Below are 22,832 nucleotides of genomic sequence, written 5' to 3'. Positions count from 1 at the left end.
TCAACAGTATTGGGGGGCTACTATGAGATACCCAGAGAAGAATTAGAAATGAGAAAAATAAGGTAAATTTTGAATAACACATCATAAAATGGAGCAGAAAACTGCAGAGTCATCTATCTGGGACAAATGCCTGAGTCCCAGGCCAAGAGTCCAGGAGTGTAAGTAGATTGGGTTTACTAGGACTAAAGGGAAAGCAGGGATTGGGCAGCCAAGAGACTAGAGCAGAGCCCCACCCTTGGCAGGGAGTTGATGGTGTCCTCACTTGCTGGAGGACTGGGAAATGAGTTCCTCTTTAAGAGCAACTCCTCCCATTTTGCAATAATCCCCCCTAGAGTGTTGGTTCAGGGAAGCATTTTTTCTTTCAAACTGCCCAAATATCTTGGACAAGACTTAAACCTTCAGAAGAACAGAAGATAAAGAAAAGGTAGAAAAAGAAGGGTGATACTGTAATGATTTGAGAGGGAGGAGAGTTGGATTGGTAAATGGAGAAGGAGCATGCTATATTTGTACCAAATATGGCCAAAATGAGAATGACATATAATTCAAGTAGATCTTTTTTTATTTTCTGAGAATTAAGGATTATGATTTTTGTCATTCAAATCTACTTCTCTGCATATCTATGTGATTTTGTCTAAAAAGACAAAAACAGAGAAAAGTAATAGTCAGGTCTAAAGATATTGTCAGGAATAGGAATAGATTAGGAAACATAATTTATTTTAGAAGAGAATGGAGGTTGAGGGTAGCAGCTAGTGGGAAGAAGTTGTTTTTAGATAAAGAGACTTGACTTTTCTTTTTAATTGAGAAGGTGAAGAACATTATCAGGGGAGAAAAGAGGGTGACTTCCTGGCATAGCGAAACACAGATATAACCAGATCTTATTCCTCAAGGTTTATGTTAAAGTAGAAAGAAGAAATAAATATGTGTGTGTATTTATATGTGTGTATGTATATGCATTTATATACATACACATATATATTTGTTTCTTCATTCATACATACATAAATGTTTGTGGGTATAAGTGTGTGTATATGTGTTTTAGCGGTGAATCTCCTCTTTCTCCCATTTACTGTCTCTAGTACAGAGTACATGACAAAGGGCCAAAGGCAAAGAAGACAAATATTTTGCCAGATCATCAGCCTCTTAATTTTGGAGAGTTGACTGAAAACAAAGTGTTTTTTTTGGGAGGAAAAAATATTCTCTTTAGAAATGAAAGAGAAAGGCAAAGTGTAGTCAGATGACTAAAAAAAAGTTCTGATCTATTTTCTTTTAATATTGCTTTCCTTGGTGCAAAAACAAAGTTTCTTATTAAGCCAAAAAGTGATACCAAAAAAAATCCAAAAATGAGTCTTCAGCAATACTGTTGCTGGAAATGTTCCCTGGGCCTTTGCACAGGCAACCATGGTGAAGAAAGTGGCCATCATTGGAGCTGGCATCAGTGGCTTGGCATCCATCAGGAGCTGCCTGGAAGAGGGGCTGGAGCCCACCTGCTTTGAGAAGGGTGAAGACATCGGGGGCCTGTGGAAATTCTCGGTGAGTGGGACGCCACTGCAGTAGACTGGGGAGTGAGATGGGAGGTGTGAGAGCACATTGCTTGAACACAGCCTTCCAAACAAGCTGTCATGGCAGTTACACTCACTCTATGAAGCACAACATCAGAAGCAGGTTGGAAAGTAAGTCCCTTACTTACTTCAAAAGTAAATGAGATAGTGGGCTGGTTAGTCTCTGTGTACAGAGCTCAACTCCAATAAATCATTAATAAGTGAGCCACTTGGGGATAAAATCCATGGTCAAATATTGGTTAGGTTTATGTAATGGAATTACATGAGTTATTCATTTAAAAAGCAACAGCTCTTTCCATTCTTTTGTTGAGGTTCTGGAACATCCTCTTAGTGATTCAGACCACAGATTTTAAGATTTCAGGTGCTGACTTCGGTCTTGCCCAAAACGCATAATTCATGAGATAGCTACGAGAGGGACCAAGAATAGGACACACTGATTTGAAGTTCTTCAATGACTTTTTACTTCTATGCATTTATATTAAGGACTCCATCAGCAGACATGCTTGTAAGCTGACGTTAAATCACTTCCTGTGTTGTCTGACAAGCATATCATCGGGTGTGTGGGCTGCCTTGTGCCCCCAACTCTCTCAGTGCCTCCAACCTTAGGAACGCTGTCTGGCTAAGCCTACTCCTGTTTTCTTCTTCTTCTTCTGATAAACCATTAACACATATGGAAACATAGGAAGATCATTAACCCTTTTTAAGCCACCATTTCCTTCTCAAATGCAAAATTAGTATTAAACTTCATACCTTAATAAAAGGTTGTATTTAAGGAGACAGTGTTTGTGACAGCTCTTTAAATATTATAAAGATATGAGAATTATTCTTATTAATGTAGATATTTTCTAGGCTGTAAAGAACTCTTCAAAACATGCAGTATCTTTTATAACATTGTGGAGCCCAGCGTGTCACTGGAATGTGCTGACAGATCTTCAGATTAGCACACTGATGAATCTTAGGGCTATTTTATTGAGCACTTTCTATATGCCAAACACCTTTCCCATTTAATTCAGTCTTTATAATAATCCTATACGCTAGGTATGAGTTTGTCCCTTTTACAAATGAATCTGAAGCTTAAAAAGAAAAGAAAAAATGATAAATGGCTGGTAAATGGTAAAGACAAGACCCCAATTCAATCTGACTTGTCTCTCCAGCCTGAATTCTTAACCCCTTTTTAAACTGCTGGGTGACATTTCAACAAGTGGCTTATTGAGCAGGCAAGTCTTCTACACAGTGATCTTAACCAAATCCTCATATTCAAACTTACTTTGCGGGCTTCCCTGATGGCTCAGTGGTTAAGAATCTACCTGCCAATGCAGGGGACACAGGTTCCAGCCCTGGTCCGGGAAGATCCCACATGCCGCAGAGCAACAAAGCCAATGTGCCACAACTACTGAGCCTGCACTCTAGAGCCCGTGAGCCACAACTACTGAGCCCATGTGCCACAACTACTAAAGTCCGTGCGTCTAGAGCCCATGCTCCGCAACGAGAAGCCACTGCAATGAGAAGCCCGCGCACCGAAGCGAAGAGTAGCCCACGCTTGCTGCAACTAGAGAAAGCCCGCGCACAGCAACGAAGACCCAACACAGCCAAAAATAAATAAATATAAATAAATAAATAAAAACTTACTTTGCAAAGCATTGCTGAAGAAAGACTGCTGATATAGCTTTTGAGAGCAGCTGCCTCTCTTGTTGCTCAAGAAAGACTTTAAAAATTTGAACCTAGCATCATAGGGTGATAAACTATGCAGCTGCAAATATGTGCTGCTCTTCAAGAAAAAGAAAATTTACCCTAGAGGCTGGAACCTCAAACACAGAGGCTGGAGCCTTGAGACACAAAGGCTTATTACCAGGTCTTGAAACCTAATGAAACTTGCCCTGCTGGATTCCAAAATTGCTTGGGACTGGTGACTCCTTTTTTCCTTCCATTTTCTTCCTTTTGGAATGGGAACATTTGTAACGGGTACCCTATGCCTGTCCCATCACTGTATTTTAGAGGAAGACAACATGTTTCCTTGTTTGGCAGGTCCAGAAATGGAGAATTTTATCCCAGGGTGAATCATACTCAGTCTCATTCATACCTGATTTAGATGATGAGATTTAGGACTTTTAAGCTGATGATATATAAGTGAGATTTGGGACTTGATTTGATGCTGCAGTGGATTGAGACTGTGGGGATGTTGGGCTGAAGTGAATGTATTTGGCATGTGGGATAAATGTGAATCCTTAGGGGCCTGACAGTGGACTGGGGTAGGCTTTTCAAACAATGGCATCCTCAAAGATATCAGGTCCTAATTCTAGCACCTGTAAATGTTCCTAATAAAGACAAAGGATATTTACAGACATGACTAAATTAAGAATTTTGAGATGATGAGATTATCCTGGATCATCTGGGTGGGCCCAAGATGCCATAACATAAACCCCTAAAATAGAGAGGCAGAGAGAGATTTGACACACAAAGATAGAAAAGAAAATGTAACCTCATCAGAAAGAGAGATTTGAAGATGCTATGCTGTGACCTTGAAGATGGAGAAAGGGGACATTAGCCAAGGAATACAGGTGGCCTCAAGATGCTAAAAGAGCCGAGGAACGCTGGCATGCACCAGAAGCTGGAAGAGACAATGATTCTCCCCTAGAGCCTCTGGAATGAACGTGGTCCTGCCAGCACTTTGATTTAGGCCCAGTGATACTGGTTTCCAACTCCTGGTCTCTGGAATCATGAGGGAATAAATTCCTGTTTTTTCAAGCTGTCAAGTTTGTGGTAATTTATTATAATAGCCTCACGAAGCTAATAGAAACTAATATACTTGGTTATTCGGAGTTTCCAAACTATTTCACCTCTGTGAGAGGACTTAAAGATTGCAAATGATGTTGTGACTTGCAGTGTTTCTCCAATACCTCTAGGAGTCTGTAGCAGTATTCCTAGAATTCACATCATGGGATTATATTATAAAATCAGGTTAAATTTTGGATTTTCATTATCTTTAGTTTCTAAAGACAGCACTTTACATTCTCTCAACTTTTTTTTCTTTCAGAGAGATCCAAATATTAGCTATGTGTAAAAAGGGTGAAGTGCAGATAATCCAAACTTTTGTAGCTGTTTCCTATAGCACTTTCCTATAGCTCTTCTAGTTCTTTCTTCTAACCCTGATCTAAAGGCAAGATGATATATTTCCCTCACCTGCTCTGATCGCTGAGAAAATAAAGTACATTGTGACTAGGATGCAGGTCTAGGGGAAAGGTCTTTCTTTCTCAGGAGTCCCCCAAACAATATGTGAGTAAACTGTATTTTGGCCTGAAGTGTCATGAATAAAGTCTCTTTTTTTCTGGGCATACAACCCATTGTTCACTTCCCCTGATTTTTTTCTAGCCTATGTATCTATTTGATCTTTAATATTCAGTCTCTCCTTGTGTTAATTATAATCACTATCAAGCTTCCTAAACTCACCCAAAGCTATGAATTCCTCCACCTCTGCATCCCAAATGCACACTAGCAGAGTCAACAACCCAAGGGAGCAGCAGAAAACTCATGCCATATTTCAAGATCACATTGCTTTCTGATGCAAACTTGGCAACTAATCTACCACTGAATTACTTGTAAAGAACAAGGCCACAGCCACATTGGCTTTTGATATGATTGGAATATTCTAGTATTAAACTAAAAATTTATATTCTATGGGCCTGAAATTTTGAGTTATATGAGCCCTAATTCTAAATTTCTAGTGCTCATTGCTTTTCATTATGAACTGGCAACTCTACATAGAGATCTACAGTTTGATCTTTCATCAGAGGGAAAATCATTTCAGATAGAAAACAATTTTAATTTTTTTAAGGAAAGAAATGTTTTTCTTTGGAGCCCCTTTTAGGTATTTTTTTTTAATTTTTAACTTTATTTATTTATTATTTTTGACAGCGTTGGGTCTTCGTTGCTGTGCGTGGGCTTTCTCTAGTTGTGGCGAGCGGGGCTACTCTTCATCGCGGTGCACGGGCTTCTCATTGCCGTGGCTTCTCTTGTTGTGGAGCACGGACTTTAGGTGCACGGGTTTCAATAGTTGTGGCATGTGGGCTCAGTAGTTGTGGCTCACAGGCTCTAGAGCGCAGGCTCAGTAGTTGTGGCACACTGGCTTATTTGCTCCACGGCACGTGGGATCTTCCCAGACCAGGGCTCGAACCCGTGTCCCCTGCATTGGCAGGCAGATTCTTAACCACTGTGCCACCAGGGAAGCCCCTCTTTTGGGGTTTTATTGGCTCTTTAAATTTGAAAGTGCAATCTTAGGAATTAGACTAATGTTTAGTTTGTTATTTTTTAAGGATCATAGTTTTGGTCAAATAGTAGCTTAACAACTATTACATCTTGCACTTTGGTCTGTCACTAGTTGATATACAACAAACACTATAAAAAGATGAAATATGCCTTATTTTCAAGTGCCCATGGAATATTTCTAAAACTGACTCAACCAAAAAGCCTCAAATTTTTTGAAAAAATATATAAATAAAATGAAATTCTCTGTTGCCAATACAATAAAATAGAAATTTGTAACAAAATGATGGAAAATACTGCCTCCAGGAAATTTTTAAGCTCTCTCTTAAAGATCTATTGATTAATGTTCTTTTAGAAGTTTGAGCCAATTCACTAAGACAAGCGATTGATAATAAAAAAGAGAAACTGGAAAGGAGGAAAAATTATCAGTTACTGTCTATCTGATTTTATACCATGAAGGACATCAATTGGAAAATGGTTGCAAAAAATAAGATAATACAATGAGGTTGGAATTACCAGACAAAAATCAATAGTTTATGCATGTTTTAGAGTTAGCAAACTGGCTCTTTTTATACTAAAGCTGTTCTGTTTTATTTGATCTATACATTTTTAAAATTTTTTGATCCATTATTTTAAAATCATGATATTTCACATAAAAATCTAGGGATATATCTTCTTTTGAAAAATTAGAAAGTCAGGCAACACTGTTATCTCCTCTTACTCTAATACCTGGCCTCTTTTAGGCTAAATTTGAATTCTCTGTTTCACCATATTCATTTTTGACCCATTTCTTGTAACTTCCTCTGTATTTATAGAATTTTTTTTGATTGGTGCTATGTACAAACAACAATCCCTTAGAATATTTCAAACAAAAGACACACCCATTTACAAGATTTTCCATCTTCTCTTGTTCATATAGTTATACCATTCTTTTTGTTTAAGTAAACCTTCATGTTTATATTATTATAACCATGTAAATACTGTTCATTGCTATATTTTCTTTCTTAAATAACTTTTTGTTTTCACTGGAGCTAATAACTGCCTTGTGTCCTTTGCTGGTTTAATTTTATAAATGCTATCTCTAATTCAAACCCCAGGCCATCCCACAGAATTCTGATTCTCCTCTCAACATGTTTAAACACACAAGGTGTTTCACCAGCTTAATTCTTCTCTCAACTATCTCTTAAAGATACTTTCAGATTGTCTTCCTTCTTTTCCCTAGGCTAGCTACACTGCTTTACCCTGGGTAACCCTATTTTCTGGAAACCTTATCTTTCTACTATTTTGTTTATTCTCTCATTTTAGTAGACTATATGAGAGTACATCCTCAGTAGTTTTCTGAGAAATTATATATGTGAAGATTGTAGACCTTGAATGTCTTAGAGTATCATTATTTGATCCAGATTCCCAGTTGATTAGATCTAGTCTTAGCTTTCACCTTTCTTTGGTCTGTTAAGTCAGTTATCACTCATGCATCTATGTTCTACTTTCAAAATATTGTTGCTATTTCTTGTTTGCTTTTATTTTTTTTTCTTTTTCTTTTCTTGTGGGTTCATACCTCTGATACCTTTACAGTAATTTTAGTGGAAAAAGAGTTTAATACATCTATATAATCTTTCATGTTTAATCAGAAGTCTGGATTACTTTAGTAATCAAAAATAAATAAATAAAGCTACTTCCATAAATAACCAAGGTTTGGTTCTTTGTTGAACACTTGCCCCACAAAAAATTTATATTTGAAAATGCAATTTATGACTCTACAGTCATTCTCTTATGAACTTCTTATATGATCAACTTAAAAGAATCAGTCTATAAACATGGGCTCTGAGATACACTATAATACCAAATAGGAATAGTAAGATGTCCATGACATATTTTTGTGCTTTTTTTTTTTTTTTTTTAAGCAAGTCACAAATGATGCGGTTAGTTGATGCTGCAACTCTTCTCTCATTAATCCTGGCCTTTTCGGAACCCAAGAAAAACTGAAGACCAATCAGCTCAGCATTGCTAGGGGGATTTACTGAATATTACCCTGAAGCAACCAAAGTTGCAAAAGTACCTCAAACCTGTCTCAAAGGTTTGCATCATTTTTATTATATGAAACTCTTCCCTTGTTGTTACATTACATAATTTTCCCCGACTTTGGCTTGCTCCAAAACCTTACCTTTGGCCTTGTATTAGTTTTCTATTTCTGCATAGCAAATTACCACAAACTTTAGCAGCTCAGAACAACACTTATTTATTACTCTCAGGTGTACAGATCAGAAGTACAGCATAGTTCAGCTAGGTTCTTTGCTTAGGGTTTCACGAGGTCAAAAATAAGCTGCTAGCTGGGCAGGGCCCTTATCTGGAGGCACAAGGGAAGAATCTGCACCCAAGTTCATACAGGGTGGTGACTGAATTCAGTTCCTTGCTGTGGTAAGATTAAGGTCTTTGTTTCCTTGCTGGCTGTAAGTTGGGATTCCTCTCAGCTCCTAAAGGCTGCTAGTATTCCTTGGCATATGGCACCCTCCATCTTCAACGCCAAGAACAACAAGCTGAATCCTCCTCATACTTTGAGTGATATGATATTTACAGGTTTCACCCATACTCAGAGGGCAAATGACTGTACAAGGATGAAGAGCACTAAGGGTCACTCTTAAAATTCTGTCTACCAAATGCCTCATGTTATAAGTTGAGGGAAAGTCATGAAGCATGTCAGCGAACCCTAAAACTCTCACTCTGTCCTGGGAGATCCTCTCCCATTTTCTCCTATGAGTTCTTGATATTTTGCAATGTTTTGTCAGTAAGTAATACTAGACTACTAAGTGTTCAGGTCACTCGTTTATGTCTAGCATAAATAGGACAACAGACAAATATCCAGAATTACATAGAGAGAAGCATAAAAGCATTCTAAGACACAAGGAGTACCCCCAGTTGGCACAGCTTAATCTCTAGGTCTCTTTTGGATCAATACTCAGTCTTTCAGGTCCCCTCCTTGCCCCTCAGCTGTTTCCAAAATTGTATCTGGGCTTATGGAGAAGGAGAACTTAAGTGACCTTGTGGTAAAGGAAAGCCAAAGTTTCCCAGATTCAAACACAGGTCTTGGGACTGTCCTCTGGCCCCTCTGGTCTCCTCATGTTTCTATTCTATTTGGTTACCATTCACACTCATCCTTCAAGAGGGTAAGACAGCAGTTGATGAACCTGGAGACTGTCCTCTCTTAGCTTAATCAGGAGCCACTGAATCTCCTTGCTGAATAGACCTCACTTGTCAGGTCCAGTTTTCTCACTGAGTCCCTGACCCAAGTGGTCCACTCTGCATCTCTCCTAAAATGTCGCTTAGCTTCTTCCATGGCAACTCTCTGGTAAACTACTTACTAAGATTCTCAGATAATTTCTGCATCCCTGTTGGGAGCAAGCAGGAACTCCTATGTTTTGTTCAAACTGAATGGGTTCAAGAGAGCTAAACTAACGTCCTACCTCTTCCTGATCATTGCTACTTGACTTTCCTGTGTCAACGTCCCCCTACCCAGGTTGGTTCAGGGGGAGCCTTTGATATCTATTCTGATATCTTACCAGAATTTCAAATGTGAAAACAAAAGCCCCTCTTCCCTCAGTGTTCCCCTCAATCTATCTAACAGAAGGTTATGTTAATTTCAGAATTCCAGAATAAAGCTTAGGACTTAGGTAATCCACCATTACCCCTTTTTCTGCCTCTATTCCCCTTTCTCCTTACCCAGTTCACTTAAACCAATGTTTTTCAAACTGGAGATTATGACTCATTAGTGTGCTATGATATAAATTAATGAATCAATCTGCATGTTTAAATGGAATGTATAGAAAGTATGTGTGCAACTCAACTTGTTGAAAATGATTTATTTCATAAAACTTTTGTCCCCACTGTGTGTGTGTTTGTGTGTGTGCATGCACTGGGTTGCAATATAAAATGTATTACTAACTATAGGGTATGGTCAAAAACATTTGAAAAACACTGTTCTAAACATAACCAAACTTCTCTCTGCCCTAGGTACATAAGAAAATATCATGATCTAATCCACCAGAACTACCTCATGACATGCTAAAGGAAATTTTTTTCATTGTGGTAAATAAACCACAATAAAGATTTACTGTTTAACCATTTTAAAGTGCATAGTTCTGTGGCATTAAGTTAAATCACATTACTGTGCAATCATACCACCATCCCTCTCCAGAACATTTTTAATCTTCCCAAAGTAAAATAATACAGAAATTAAACAATAACTCTCGATTCCTTCCTCTCCCTGGTCCCAGGCAACCACCGCTCTTTCAGTCTCTAAAAATGTGATCACTCAGGTTACCTCAGCTAAGTGGAATTATACAGTATTTATCTTTTTGTGACTGGCTTATTTCATTTAGCATATGTCCTCAAAGTTAATGCCTATCACAGCATATATCAGAATTTCCTTTCTTTTTAAGGCTGAATAATACTCCATCGTATGTATATATCACATTTTGTTTGCCCATGCTTATGTGTTGACACATTGAAATCATGCATGGGTGAATTTTGGAAAATATCTACCACTGTATTTAATGGCTAAAAGGAATAAAATTATTCCAGTTACATGTTCTTTAAAGGACATGATGAAATTCAGAATTTGTTTCCCTTAGAAAAGCAAAGATATTAAGAAAGATATATTTTTCCACATTCTAAGTTCCTTTGATTATCATCAAATTGTTTAAGTGAAGTTAATTTATGCCTCATCTTATTTCACTTACTTGTGGGTAAAGGCCGACTGAAAATGAGTGGTAATTATTTGGAACTGGCCCTGACCGTGATAAGTATACTCATTTACAAACTCTCTTCCATTTAAAACCATACTTTCACAGGACCATGCCGAGGAAGGCAGGGCCAGCATTTATCGGTCAGTCTTTACCAACTCTTCCAAAGAGATGACATGTTTTCCAGACTTCCCTTTTCCTGATGACTTTCCCAACTTTATGCATAACAGTAAGCTCCAGGAATACATCACTGCGTTTGCCAAAGAAAAGAACCTCCTGAGATACATTCAACTTAAGGTAAGATATTATCAAGAAATTAATTCGGGGCATTACTGTGAGGAATTTTCTTTTTATTAGTAGATTCCCATTCGTTCCTTTCAGTGTCTCTTTCTTACTTGTCAACGTTTTTAATGATGTGGCTTCTCTGACCCTAGATTTAGAGAATACACATTCTTCTCAAGAATATGTAGGAAATTTACAAAACTTGACCACATTCCATGAATTTAAGAGCTCTTTTTTCCTAAACAATGTATGGGTCAAAAAAGAAATTGCAATGGAAATTTTAAAATATTTAGAGCTGAATGATAATTTAAATTCTACATATTGGTATTTGTGGGAAGCAGAGAGAGCAAAACTTTCATGAAAATTATAAGCTTAAATGCTTATATTAGAAAATAAGCTGGGGCTGGGGCTGCTTTCCCCTTTTAGGCTCTGAAACTCCCCCTCCATCCACTCTAATTTCTCCACTGGTGAGGAGCCTTCCCAAGGTGTAGGAACCTTTCCTCCTTCACAGCTCCCTCCCTGGGCTGCAGGCCCGATCCTGATTCCTAAGGTTTTTCAGGTAATCCTTACGCACACTAAAATTTGAGAAGAACTTATGCTCTGAATATAGACAACATCTTTCATTTTAAGACAATAATGTTAAAAATAAAATGACTAATGAAATACATTAGGAAATAGTTGTTACTACAAAAATTATTGGCCACCAGATTATTTACTACATGTGCTACATGCCTCTTGTAAACTATGATTCAATTCACTGTCATAGCTCCAAAAGGAATCACTCTTCTACTGCAGAAAATACTGGTCATACACAAGGAACCATGTGGGGATAAAAAACATATAGACCATTTAATGTTTTGAATTATTCTGAAGGAATTTTGAATTTGTAATATGTACCTTCATAATGAATTAAGTATTTTTCCTAAGCCCCTATTAAAGATTTTTTTCATCCTATTTGATCAAGTTGGTGCCAAACCTACCTGTTAGCATAGAAAAAAAGAAGGCTATCTTTCTATGTTTCTCTTAGACACTTGTATCCAGTGTAAGTAAACGTCCTGATTTCTCAGTCACTGGCCAATGGGACGTTACCACTGAAAAGGATGGTAAAAAAGAATCAGCTGTCTTTGATGCTGTAATGATTTGTTCTGGACATCATGTGTACCCCAACCTACCAAAAGAGTCCTTTCCAGGTAAGGCCAAAATTTAGGGTGCCATCTACAAATCTGATATGAATGAATAACCTTGATAATGTCTTTCTTACATATATAAAAGTACAATTTATAAAAGCACACATTAAATTAAAATATGCTTCTATTGTATCTAACATACCTGGTGTGCTAAAATTCCAGATTACTGCAACTATATTCACCCACAAGATCTGTTACAGCAGTTTTTTAAATGAAAATCAAATGATTCATATGTTTCCCACTTTTCACTCAGGTCTACAACTTTTTAAAGGCAAATGCTTGCACAGCTGGGACTATAAAGAACCAGGAATATTCAAGGGGAAGCGAGTCCTGGTGATTGGCCTGGGAAATTCGGGCTGTGATATTGCCTCAGAACTCAGCCACACAGCTGAACAGGTACGCCTCCCAGATACTAAGGGAACTATCTTTAAAGGGACAGACACACCATTTGAAAGGTGTGATAATGAAACGGGAGAAGAGCAAGGTGCTTGATAGGAAGACTAAGTAGTGTTTCATATAGCTCAACTTCCCTGGTAACTTGTGAGATTTTAAATAGCTTGATATGGCAAAGGCAGAACATCAGCAAGGAGTGATGTTGTCATTCAACAATCTTCTTCTTTGGGACATTTATTGTCTAACATGTGTCCAGTAAATTCCTCTGAAACTAATGGGATCATTTTGGGATCATCAGATAAGCACAAGCACTAGAAGAAATATGAGTAGAATTCAGTTATTGGTCATCAACACCAGAGAAGATTTGATTAAAATATGAAAATTTGCCTGGAGGAGTACGACAGAGTGTTGATCCTAAGATGTAGATTATAGTGCAGGAAGTTTATTTGGGAGAGCTCTCTGGATGAATACCTCTGAGGGAAGGGAAAGAAGTTTTCCTTTATTTACTCTGAAGCTAGGAGAGTCCTTTAGAATTGTCTCTAGTTGAAGTGAGAGGCTGGGCCTTTATATCCTTCCATTAACCAGTCACTGAATGCAGGGAATCCAAAAAGAGTATAAGTTACCAAAGTAACTGCCAAAGAGGGCTGACAGCTTAGGGTTGCCTTCTGGCAACACTCCCAGAAGCTGTTTTAATAACTCCATTCCTAAAGGCAGATCTGGGGGATATATCACAATATCCAGTACAAATGGTCACCACTTTAATGGTTGAAATGGTGTTCTTTAAGGTCATCGTCAGCTCCAGAAGTGGCTCCTGGGTGATGAGCCGGGTCTGGCATGGTGGCTATCCATGGGACATGATGTTTATCACTCGATTTGAAACCTTCCTCAAGAACAACTTACCAACAGTCATCTCTGACTGGTGGTACGTGAAGCAAATGAACGCAAGATTCAAGCATGAGAACTATGGCTTGATGCCTTTAAATGGGTAAAGCAGAGTTAAACATTTTATGCCTGCTAATTTTTATTTCAGTGTCAACAACCCTTATGTGTGTTGTAACCCCTAAACAAATCAAAGTGAAGTAATCACCTCTCACATTTCAGAGGATAAAGAATTGCAAAAGTTAGGGGTATTTTCCTATTCACAATCCTCCTTACCAGATTTGCACAGCTGGAAAGTTATATAATATCAATACCTCAGGAATTAGTCCCTAGAGTTATGATAATAATAGTCAACATGTTTTAAGCCCTTAATACATGTCAGAGTCTCTGACACTCATTATCTCCCTTTATTTTCACAACAACTATGAGGATGGCTCTGTTATAATCTTCATTTCAGAGATGAGAAAACTGTGGTTCAATGTAGTTAACTTTACCAAAGCCACACAGCCAGGAAGTTAAAGGCTTGTCCAGATCTGCTGACTCCAGAGTCCCTCACTCTTAGCCACCTTGCTCTACTGCCTCTTTCTTAATGACAAAGTTAAGTTAAGCAAAGCAGAACTTTCCCTGTGCTTCACTCTCCTCACCTGCCCCTTAATGGAGCCCTCGCACTGAACTATGGCCACAATGTTTACAACTTCAGTCTCCTCACTCTCTCCTATAACATCCCCCAAGCCAGTCACATGATAAGAAATTACTTTGACGTGGGTGAAAAACCCAAGTTATAAGCTGTTTACATCAAAGTTAATTCACTAATTCAACAAATATTTATTAAGCATTTATTATGTGCCAGGACCTGTGTTAAATCCTGTGGATATAGCAGTGAACAAACACATAAAATCGCTGTCCCACATTCTAGTAGTGGGAAACAGACAATAAACAAATAGCAGAAAATCATATGGTGACATGTATCAGGGAGAAAAAACAAAGCAAGCAAGGGTAACAGGGAGTGCCATCAGGACAATTTTAAACACTCCGCAGGGGAGGTCTCACTGAGAAAACTTTTAAGCAAATTCCTGAAGGAGATGAGAAAATGAGCCATGAGGATATCTGGAGAAGAGCATTCTGGACAATGGGAACAGCTAGGACATCACCTCTTCAGGGGTATGACTGGTATGTTCAACAAACTACAATGAGCTTCTCTTCCTGGAGAAGATGGCTGGGGAGAGTAGCAGGAAATGAAACCAGAGACATCAATATAGCCAGTTTACATTGGGTCTTGTAGGCCACTGTAAGGAGTCTGGCCTTTACTCTGAATGCAGTGGGAAGACATTGCAGGCATCTGAGTAAATTGAAGACAAGATCTAAGTTAATTTGAAGAGATCACTTTGGCTGTTATGGTCATCACTCATTATAGGTGGGTAGGTCAAGGAAGGAAGTGGAAACACTAGGTAAGAGGCTATCGTCAAAGAGCATTATTCCTATGTTTTCCTCTAAGAGTTTACATTCTCTGATATAAATCACAGCAAGATCTTTTTTGACCCACCTCCTAGAGAAATGGAAATAAAAACAAAAATAAACAAATGGGACCTAATGAAACTTAAAACCTTTTGCACAGCAAAGGAAACTATAAACAAGATGAAAAGACAACCTTCAGAATGGGAGAAAATATTTGCAAATGAATCAATGGACAAAGGATTAATCTCCAAAATATATAAACAGTTCATGCAGCTCAGTATTAAAAAAACAAACAACCCAATCAAAAAATAGGCAGAAGACCTAAATAGACGTTTCTCCAAAGAAGATATAGAAATGGCCAAGAGACACATGAAAAGTTGATCAACATCACTAATTATTAGACAAATGCAAATCAAAACTGCAATGAGGTATCACCTCACACCAGTTAGAATGGGCATCATCAGAAAATCTACAAACAACAAATGCTGGAGAGGGTGTGGAGAAAAGGGAACCCTCTTGCTCTGTTGGTGGGAATGCAAATTGATACAGCCACTATGGAGAACAGTATGGAGGTTCCTTAAAAAACTAAAAATAGAATTACCATACGACCCAGCAATCCCATTACCTGGGCATATACCCGGAGAAAACCATAATTCAAGAAGACACATGCATTCCAATGTTCATTGCAGCACTGTTTACAATAGCCAGGTCATGGAAGCAACCTAAATGCCCATCGACAGATGAATGGATAAAGAAGATGTGGTACATATATACAATGGAATATTACTCAGCCATAAAAAGGAATGAAACTGGGTCATTTGTAGAGACGTGGATGGACCTAGAGACTGTCATACAGAGTGAAAGTCAGAAAAGAGAAAAACAAATATCGTATATGGACGCATATATGTGGAATCTAGAAAAATGGTACAGATGAACCAGTTTGCAAGGCAGAAATTGAGACACAGATGTAGAGAACAAATGTATGGAAGCAGGGGTGGTGGTGGTGGTGGTGTGATGAATTGGGAGATTGGGATTGACATGTATACACTAATAGGTATAAAACAGATAACTAATAAGAACCTGCTGTATAAAATAAATAAATAAAGAGGCTATTGTCAAAAATCCATATGAGAGGGGTAGGTGGCTTGAAGTAGGATCGTCAGTGCTCAGAAGTGGTCAGATTTTGGATACAGTTTGAAGGTAAACCCAAACAGGATTTTCTGTTAGATTGAATAACAGACGTGAAAGCAAAAAAAGGGTCAAGGATGTCTTCCAGACTTTTGATCTGAGCAAGAGGGCAAGGATGGAGGTGACATCTATAGAGATGTGGAAAACCATGGGAGGAGCGGAAATTTAGTTTTAAACGTATCAAAGTTGGAATGTCTATTCGACATTCACACAGAAGAATGTGGAAAAGCAGTGGGATACACAAGACAGAAGAGACATTCAAACCATAAGTTTAAAGTGTGAACTGAAACAACAACAACAAAAATGTGGACTGATCGGAATATAGATAGTATTTAAAGAAATGAAAACTAGATGACGTCTCTTGAAGAATGAATGGAGATGGAGAAAACAAAAGGTATGAGGGCTGAGTCCTGGGGCACATCATCGTTTAGAGGTCAGGAAGAGGAGAAGAATTCAGCAGGAGACACTGAGAAAGAATAGCAAGGTAGATAGAAAGGAATCAAGAGTGAGTGATGACCTGAAAGCAAAATGAAGACAGTGTTTCATGGAGGAGGACACCATGAAGTGTGTCAAATGCTGCTAATAAGTTGAGTAAAATGAGAAGTAAGAGTAGACCATGGGATCTGGCAGCTTGAAGATCCTGGTGGCCTTGACAAAAGAAGTTTCAACATGGCAGTGGGTTTAAGATAAATGGCAGGTAATTTGAGCAGTTGAATCCAGCCTTTTTCCAATCAGCATTCCAACCAATCTCATTGTCTGGCTCAGTTTCCTCCCCAGTGGAGTCTACCTATGGCTCTCTCACAGCTCTCACCGTCCTATAGGAACAAAGTCTTTTCCTTCAACATTATTCAGTTCACCACTAAGTTCAGATTTATGTGCACTCACTAGAGATATTACTGAATAAAAAGTAATCAGAAGCTCTCTCTTTCCAGATTTCCAGTGGCCTCTTCCTTCTCCTGGCCTTATTTAAATTCCTAGATGCTCCCTCCCTCACCTGACTTGTGCCTTTGTCTGCACGGGGCTCACACTTCACATTTTATGATAGAACCTGACTGCAGTCTTCCCACCTTTGGCTTCCTTCCACCTATTTGATCTTCTTTACATCACAATGACCACTTTGGAGTATGCTATGTTAAGAATAATGGCTAACATTTCGAGCACTATGTATGTGCTACAAACTACACCAAATTCTTTATATTACTTAGGTCTCCCAATGACCTGCGGTAGGTATAACTTTATTGCCACTCCAGATGAGAAAGATGAGGCAAGAGAAATTAAGAAAACTTAATTTGATCAAGGTTCACAGTTGATAAGTAGCAAAGAAAAAAATTTAAAGACCCGGGTACTCTGACTTTAAGAGTTTTCCCTGATATAGGTTTTAACAGGGGAAAGGGCCTGGGTGCTTATTCTGGGATTTAGAGAGAGCTCTGTGGAAGAGAAGAGAAAGATCACAGGAAATAGAGAAGGGATCAGCAAAAAAACAACTTCTCTTACTCCACAATGTTGCCTTACATCAGTTTTGTTCTTCAACCATATTGGTGACACTCCATGGCACATTAAAAAATCTTGAGTCATTTTCTCCCTCCTTATTAATTAACTATTAACAATCACTAATTAATTATTATGGACCAATAAAAGAAACAGGAAATGTTACTGTTCTAATGGTCATCTCTGTTTTCCATACAGCACCCTGAGGAAAGAGCCCGTGTTCAATGATGAGCTCCCGGCTCGCATTCTATGTGGCACTGTGACTGTTAAGCCAAATGTGAAGGAGTTTACAGAGACTTCGGCCATTTTTGAGGATGGGACAGTGTTTGAGGCCATTGACTGTGTCATCTTTGCAACAGGCTATAGTTATGCCTACCCCTTCCTTGATGACTCCATCATTAAGAGCAGAGACAACGAGGTCACCTTATTTAAAGGTATCTTCCCGCCTCCACTGGAGAAGCCAACCATGGCAGTGATCGGCCTTGTCCAGTCCCTTGGAGCTGTCATCCCCACAACTGACTTGCAGTCTCGCTGGGCAGTGCAAGTAATAAAGGGTAAGTAGACAAAGAAGTTCATTGATGGGAAAGATGGAAGCCAATGAGAATGGCTTCGAGTCTTTGTGAAAACAATAATCCTAATAACAAGGGACAAATCCTAGGTCCCATCCAGTTTCCAGAATCTACAATTCTACATTTTTGGTACTATATTTTATAAGCAATTAAAAATATATTACATTGGGTTGTCATAAACAATAGTACAAGACATTATTCAAGGAGTAGTTTGCGATTTATAACTCCTTAGAACTGTTAATTACCCAAGACCTTTCATTAAACTTGAGAACACCAGAGCTTCTCATCTTAAACGCATGACAACTTTATAAAATTAAGATTTCAAAACTCAATAGAATGACATTTCTTGAAAGGTTAATAACAGATGTTTCAAAGCCAATATCCAGCCAACTTTAAACATCCACAGTCATGAAAAAAAATTATCATTGCTAGAGAGGAAGTGGATTTCCTGCTCTATTTTCTTCCCTGCCATGGATCATTAGAAGCAGAAAGTACTTGGTGTGGTAGACAGTCAGTCTTTAAGGAATACTAAATCCCTGTATTTTAAAAAGAAAAAGGAAACAACAAACTTGATTGGGGCCAAGCAAAGAAGGCAGGCAGCATCATCCAGCCCTAGGCACTGGGATCAGATTCACACTAACCTTTAAATGCAGTCGTGGGCCAATTCAGATAATAAGACCAAACAGGGCCATGGTTAAAGAACAGATAGAGATGTCAAAGTTTAGTGCACAAAGTTTAGTTGGTCTTAAAGGTATGAAACTTATGGATAAGGAATCTTAGCTGGTCTGCTTCCTTTGAAGCCACATCTAAGGCTTCCAGTCCTACCTGACTTGCTGGGGTTTAAATGTTCTTTTATACTGGTGGTTGGAACCTACAACTACATAGCCTGCATCATCGCCCACCACCAGGCTACTATCCACACCATTACAGTCCTTCATATCAGTGATCTCTCTGAATCTCCTTCACTCTCCGGTCCCCAAGCAGAGATGTGTTGCAGGATGATGTTACTACAGTAAGGCAGCAGCCAGGAAGGTGAGGGCATGAAATTCTACTTAGAAAGAGCTAAGCTCAGGGTTCAGGTTCAAAGAGACTGGCAATAAAATGTGGGACACTTACTCTCTGTGTGGACAAGAGTTGTAACCTGGGCTCTGAAGAAAGGAGACAAGGCAGATACCCAATCAACAGAGAACTGATGCACAAAGCAAAGACTCAGTCTTAGGGGAAAAGGAAGATAAGGCAAACAATCCAATTTGGGGGAACCAGGGTACCAGGATAGAGGGGTCAGCTACAAGCAGCCCAATGGCAATAGCTGGTGGGCTATAGAATACAGCCTCTTCTCCATCTCTCCTCCTGCCCAAGAACAGAATGAGTTCCAAGGTTTGAAACAAGGCCATGTCTACAGACTGTTCATGTGATCCTGCCTATAAGGATTTCAGGAATAGGGAGTTAGGCAAGTCATTGCAGGTCTTGAGCAATCAGAGCTAGGCTGGGAGTTCTAGTCTTGCTCCAGGTGATCCCAGAATTGCCAAAGAAACCACACTAATTTGAAGCATCTCTGGGTACAAAAGTTTGGGTCTAGATTTCAGAGAATTCTGTAAATTGGTGCCAGAAAGAGCCTGAAATCTTGGGGCAGCCCCAACTCAGATTTAGTCTCCTGGGACTTCCCTATATCCTTGGTGACTTGTGGACAGTACATATCCTCAGTCTCATTCAGGAGCTATTGGCTTTTCAGAGAGAACCTTGCGGCTTCACTAAATTCTCTATCTTATCTGCTGTAAATTCCCTTTCCTGGCAAAGCAAGATAACTTCCTATGAAGATTTTTTTTCTTAAATCTTAAAAAAGAGATGCCTATTTACCTTTGGCTATAATTTATTAGATAACATACTTAGAAATAAAGCTGAGAGATTAGAATATATAATCTAATATTTTGAAACTGATTTTTTAAATCCAATAACTGGTTTAAGTGCAAAGATACAAAGATAAAAGACTATTTGGGTAATGGCTTTTAATTATTGTGACAAGTATCATCACTGAGAAGATTGGGAATGACCTGTATGTTTGTCTCAAAATTTTATTTTGCTAGACAGTGACAAAAATTTGGAAATACTAATGTGATTCATAACTATTAAAAAGGAAACATTGCAGGCTGGTCCTGTGACAGACTTATTTAACTACTATCATGTCTTTCCCTTTTTATAGGAACTTGCACTTTGCCTTCTGTCAAGGACATGATGAATGATATTGATGAAAAAATGGGGAAAAAGCTCAAATGGTAAGAGCAGCTATTGTAAAGGGGATCTAGAATTTTCATAGAAAAAGCAGAATTTGTGAATACTTGGAACTATTTTAGTTTTAAATGGCCCTGAGTGAGGTCATTACGGTGACAGCTATGAGCTAAATTCAGCCATTCAACAAATATTTATATCCAGGATCTATTTTGCACCTGATACCTCACTAAATCCTGTTTTAACCCTCCATAGTTCCTGCAATATGTCATAGAAAGGAAACCCAGAAAGATTAGAAGTCAGAGGAGTTTGGGAACATGTGGATGTGGACTTCAATTTTCTAGCCCATAAATCCTCTAAGATGTAAAGGATGCTTTCCAACAGATGGCTCTAATAAAATGAGAACTTGTCAGAAGAACTGGGTTCCAGCCCTACCTCTGTCACTAATTAGCTCAGTGGCCATGAAGTAGTAACCTCACTTGAGCAAGAGACAATTTACCTACTTGTAAATGTGAATAAAATTGCCTTTCTCAGCTGCCTTGCAGTGTTGTGGAATGTCCAAATGAGATCAGTATGAAAGTCCTTTAGTAACAACTACAAAGTACAGGATAATGGGCAATAGTCCCCTTACCAACACAAAGGATAGATGTTGATTCCCATGGATAAAAAGGTGTGAGGCATTTTCCCTGTTCTTTTTCCTGCACAAAGCGTGGATGACCACAGTCTTGTTTCCTCTCCCGCCCCTAGGTTTGGCAAAAGCGATACCATACAGACGGATTATATCGTTTATATGGATGAACTTGCCTCCTTCATTGGGGCAAAGCCCAACATCCCATGGCTGTTTCTCACAGATCCAAAGTTGGCCTTGGAGGTTTACTTTGGCCCTTGCAGCTCATATCAGTTTAGGCTGGTGGGGCCGGGGAAGTGGCCAGGAGCCAGAAATGCCATCCTGACCCAGTGGGACCGGATATTGAAACCCACGACGACAAGAATTGTTGGGAGTCCTCTGAAGCCTTGCTTATTTTGCAGTTGGTTCAGGCCCGTTCTTATTTCTGTTCTGTCAATTGCTGCTTTCCTTGTGTTGTTCTAATCATCATTCCATCTAGGGTTCTGAAAGTAACTAACACTACCTGGGAAGAAACTTTGCTATTTAAAAATTAGGAATTTCACACCTCCTACTTTCCTATTTAGCAGGCATTAGTCAGTAAGACAGTACTATTTCTAGGCTTTTAAATAAGCTCCTGTAAGAATCATGTCATGATCTGAAGAGCATTAATCAATTCTCTTCAGGTTCCACTAACATTTCATAATTCCATAACATTTCCATAACATTTCATAATTAGATATATGCTCTTTATCTCTAACCTAAATCATCTCCTGAAACATTTGACATGATTCCTTTTCTCCTTAAACAATGTTTGAAATATGTATTTCAAATCTAAACAAAGAGCAGATTAAGCAGAGTAGTTGCAATATGATAGTCCCAGCCTACTTCTACAAACTATTTGCAGGATCAAGGGGAGAATTTGGCTATTATATTCTATTTCTGTCCTCCAGGCGATTCCTCCTCTCCCCTGGCCAAGAAACATAGCATGGAGACCCCATTTATAATGAAAGTTAGCAAGAAGTAACTCATTTTATTTAGATTCTCAATAAGGAACCAACTTTCCAACATGTAGCAGCAAAATAATGACAACAATAACAATAATAATGAGTAGAGCACCAAATATACCTTTTAACTGAATGGACAGTCTTTTAAAAAATTAAATATTTAGCCAAAGCTATGACCCAAGCCTAATAAAACCTGATATAAATCATATAGAATTATATACCCTTATAGAATGGGGTGCCAGAATAAATCTTAAATTTTATTTTTTAAAGTATTATTACATGTTACAATTAAATTTTGATAGTTACAGATTTTCATGTTTGACATTATGGAGCAGATAAAATAATCTGTCAGCATCACCAGCCACCAGAGGGCTCTGCATGTTGTGAAACTCCATATTTCTCACTACACCTTCATTTCTTTTTTTTTTTTCCAAACAAACTTTATTAAAATAAAAATCTTGTGTTATACTTGGTTATAAAAGGACAGTCACAAATTTGGGGGGAAATACCACTTTATCTTTCTTATTCATTATTCCTTTCTCTATTATGCTTCTTTAGATGAAATACTCCTTACAAAATCCTGGAATCCATACTCCTTATGAAATACTCCTTACAAAATTTCTAACTGAAGCCATTAGAGCAAGAAGAGGAGGAGGAGATCACATTTTTCTCTAACACTTTCTTCTTTTCTTTTTTTTTTTTTTAATTCTCTTGATATTTTAATCTTTGGAGCTAAGATTTATTATGGATGTTGTACACAACTTTAAATCGTTCCCTTTTCCTAATTGTTTAAGGTAGCAAAATAATATTCTGCTTTTAAGGTCTTCTCACAAGGTGTGAAGTATTCCCAAATATTCCCAAGTGAAACAGCACTTTTCTTGAAACCCTGTGGCCTAAATGGAATCAAGTAAACAAATTAAATACAGCACATAAACTTTATTTTGTTTCATGTTATAAATGCTAGTATGCAAAATAAATTGAAGATTAAAATTGATA

The 22,832-nt window shown here is 38.3% G+C and overlaps 1 protein-coding gene across 2 annotated transcripts; it reads left to right on the top strand.

The window, feature by feature from the left end:
* Positions 1 to 218: 218 nt before the first annotated feature.
* FMO3 (flavin containing dimethylaniline monoxygenase 3) lies at positions 219 to 22,830 on the top strand. Of its 2 annotated transcripts, none has more exons than XM_082390982.1 (9): positions 219 to 424; positions 1,299 to 1,530; positions 10,667 to 10,855; positions 11,868 to 12,030; positions 12,281 to 12,423; positions 13,206 to 13,405; positions 17,629 to 17,984; positions 20,200 to 20,272; positions 20,973 to 22,830. In XM_082390982.1, exons 2-9 carry the CDS (start codon positions 1,399 to 1,401, stop codon positions 21,313 to 21,315), a joined length of 1,599 nt encoding a protein of 532 aa, XP_082247108.1. In that variant the 5' UTR covers positions 219 to 424; positions 1,299 to 1,398; the 3' UTR covers positions 21,316 to 22,830. The 2 variants fall into 2 exon arrangements, with proteins under 2 accessions (XP_082247108.1, XP_082247107.1); XM_082390981.1 differs by having other exon boundaries at positions 222 to 424; positions 1,393 to 1,530.
* Positions 22,831 to 22,832: the final 2 nt, after the last annotated feature.

The sequence above is a fragment of the Balaenoptera borealis genome (assembly GCF_965194805.1).
Source record: "Balaenoptera borealis genome assembly, chromosome: 1".
Lineage (NCBI taxonomy): Eukaryota > Metazoa > Chordata > Mammalia > Artiodactyla > Balaenopteridae > Balaenoptera > Balaenoptera borealis.
The sequence above is the reverse complement of the archived record's forward strand: the minus strand, read 5'-3'. Positions and strand labels throughout refer to the sequence as shown.

Bases quoted from the DNA above. Each gene is read 5' to 3' on its own strand.
- FMO3 (XM_082390982.1), top strand. From the start codon at position 1,399: ATGGTGAAGAAAGTGGCCATCATTGGAGCTGGCATCAGTGGCTTGGCA. The intron at 10,856-11,867 runs GTAAGATATTAT...TGTTTCTCTTAG, and splicing joins TGAGATACATTCAACTTAAG to ACACTTGTATCCAGTGTAAG. The intron at 17,985-20,199 runs GTAAGTAGACAA...CCCTTTTTATAG, and splicing joins GGCAGTGCAAGTAATAAAGG to GAACTTGCACTTTGCCTTCT.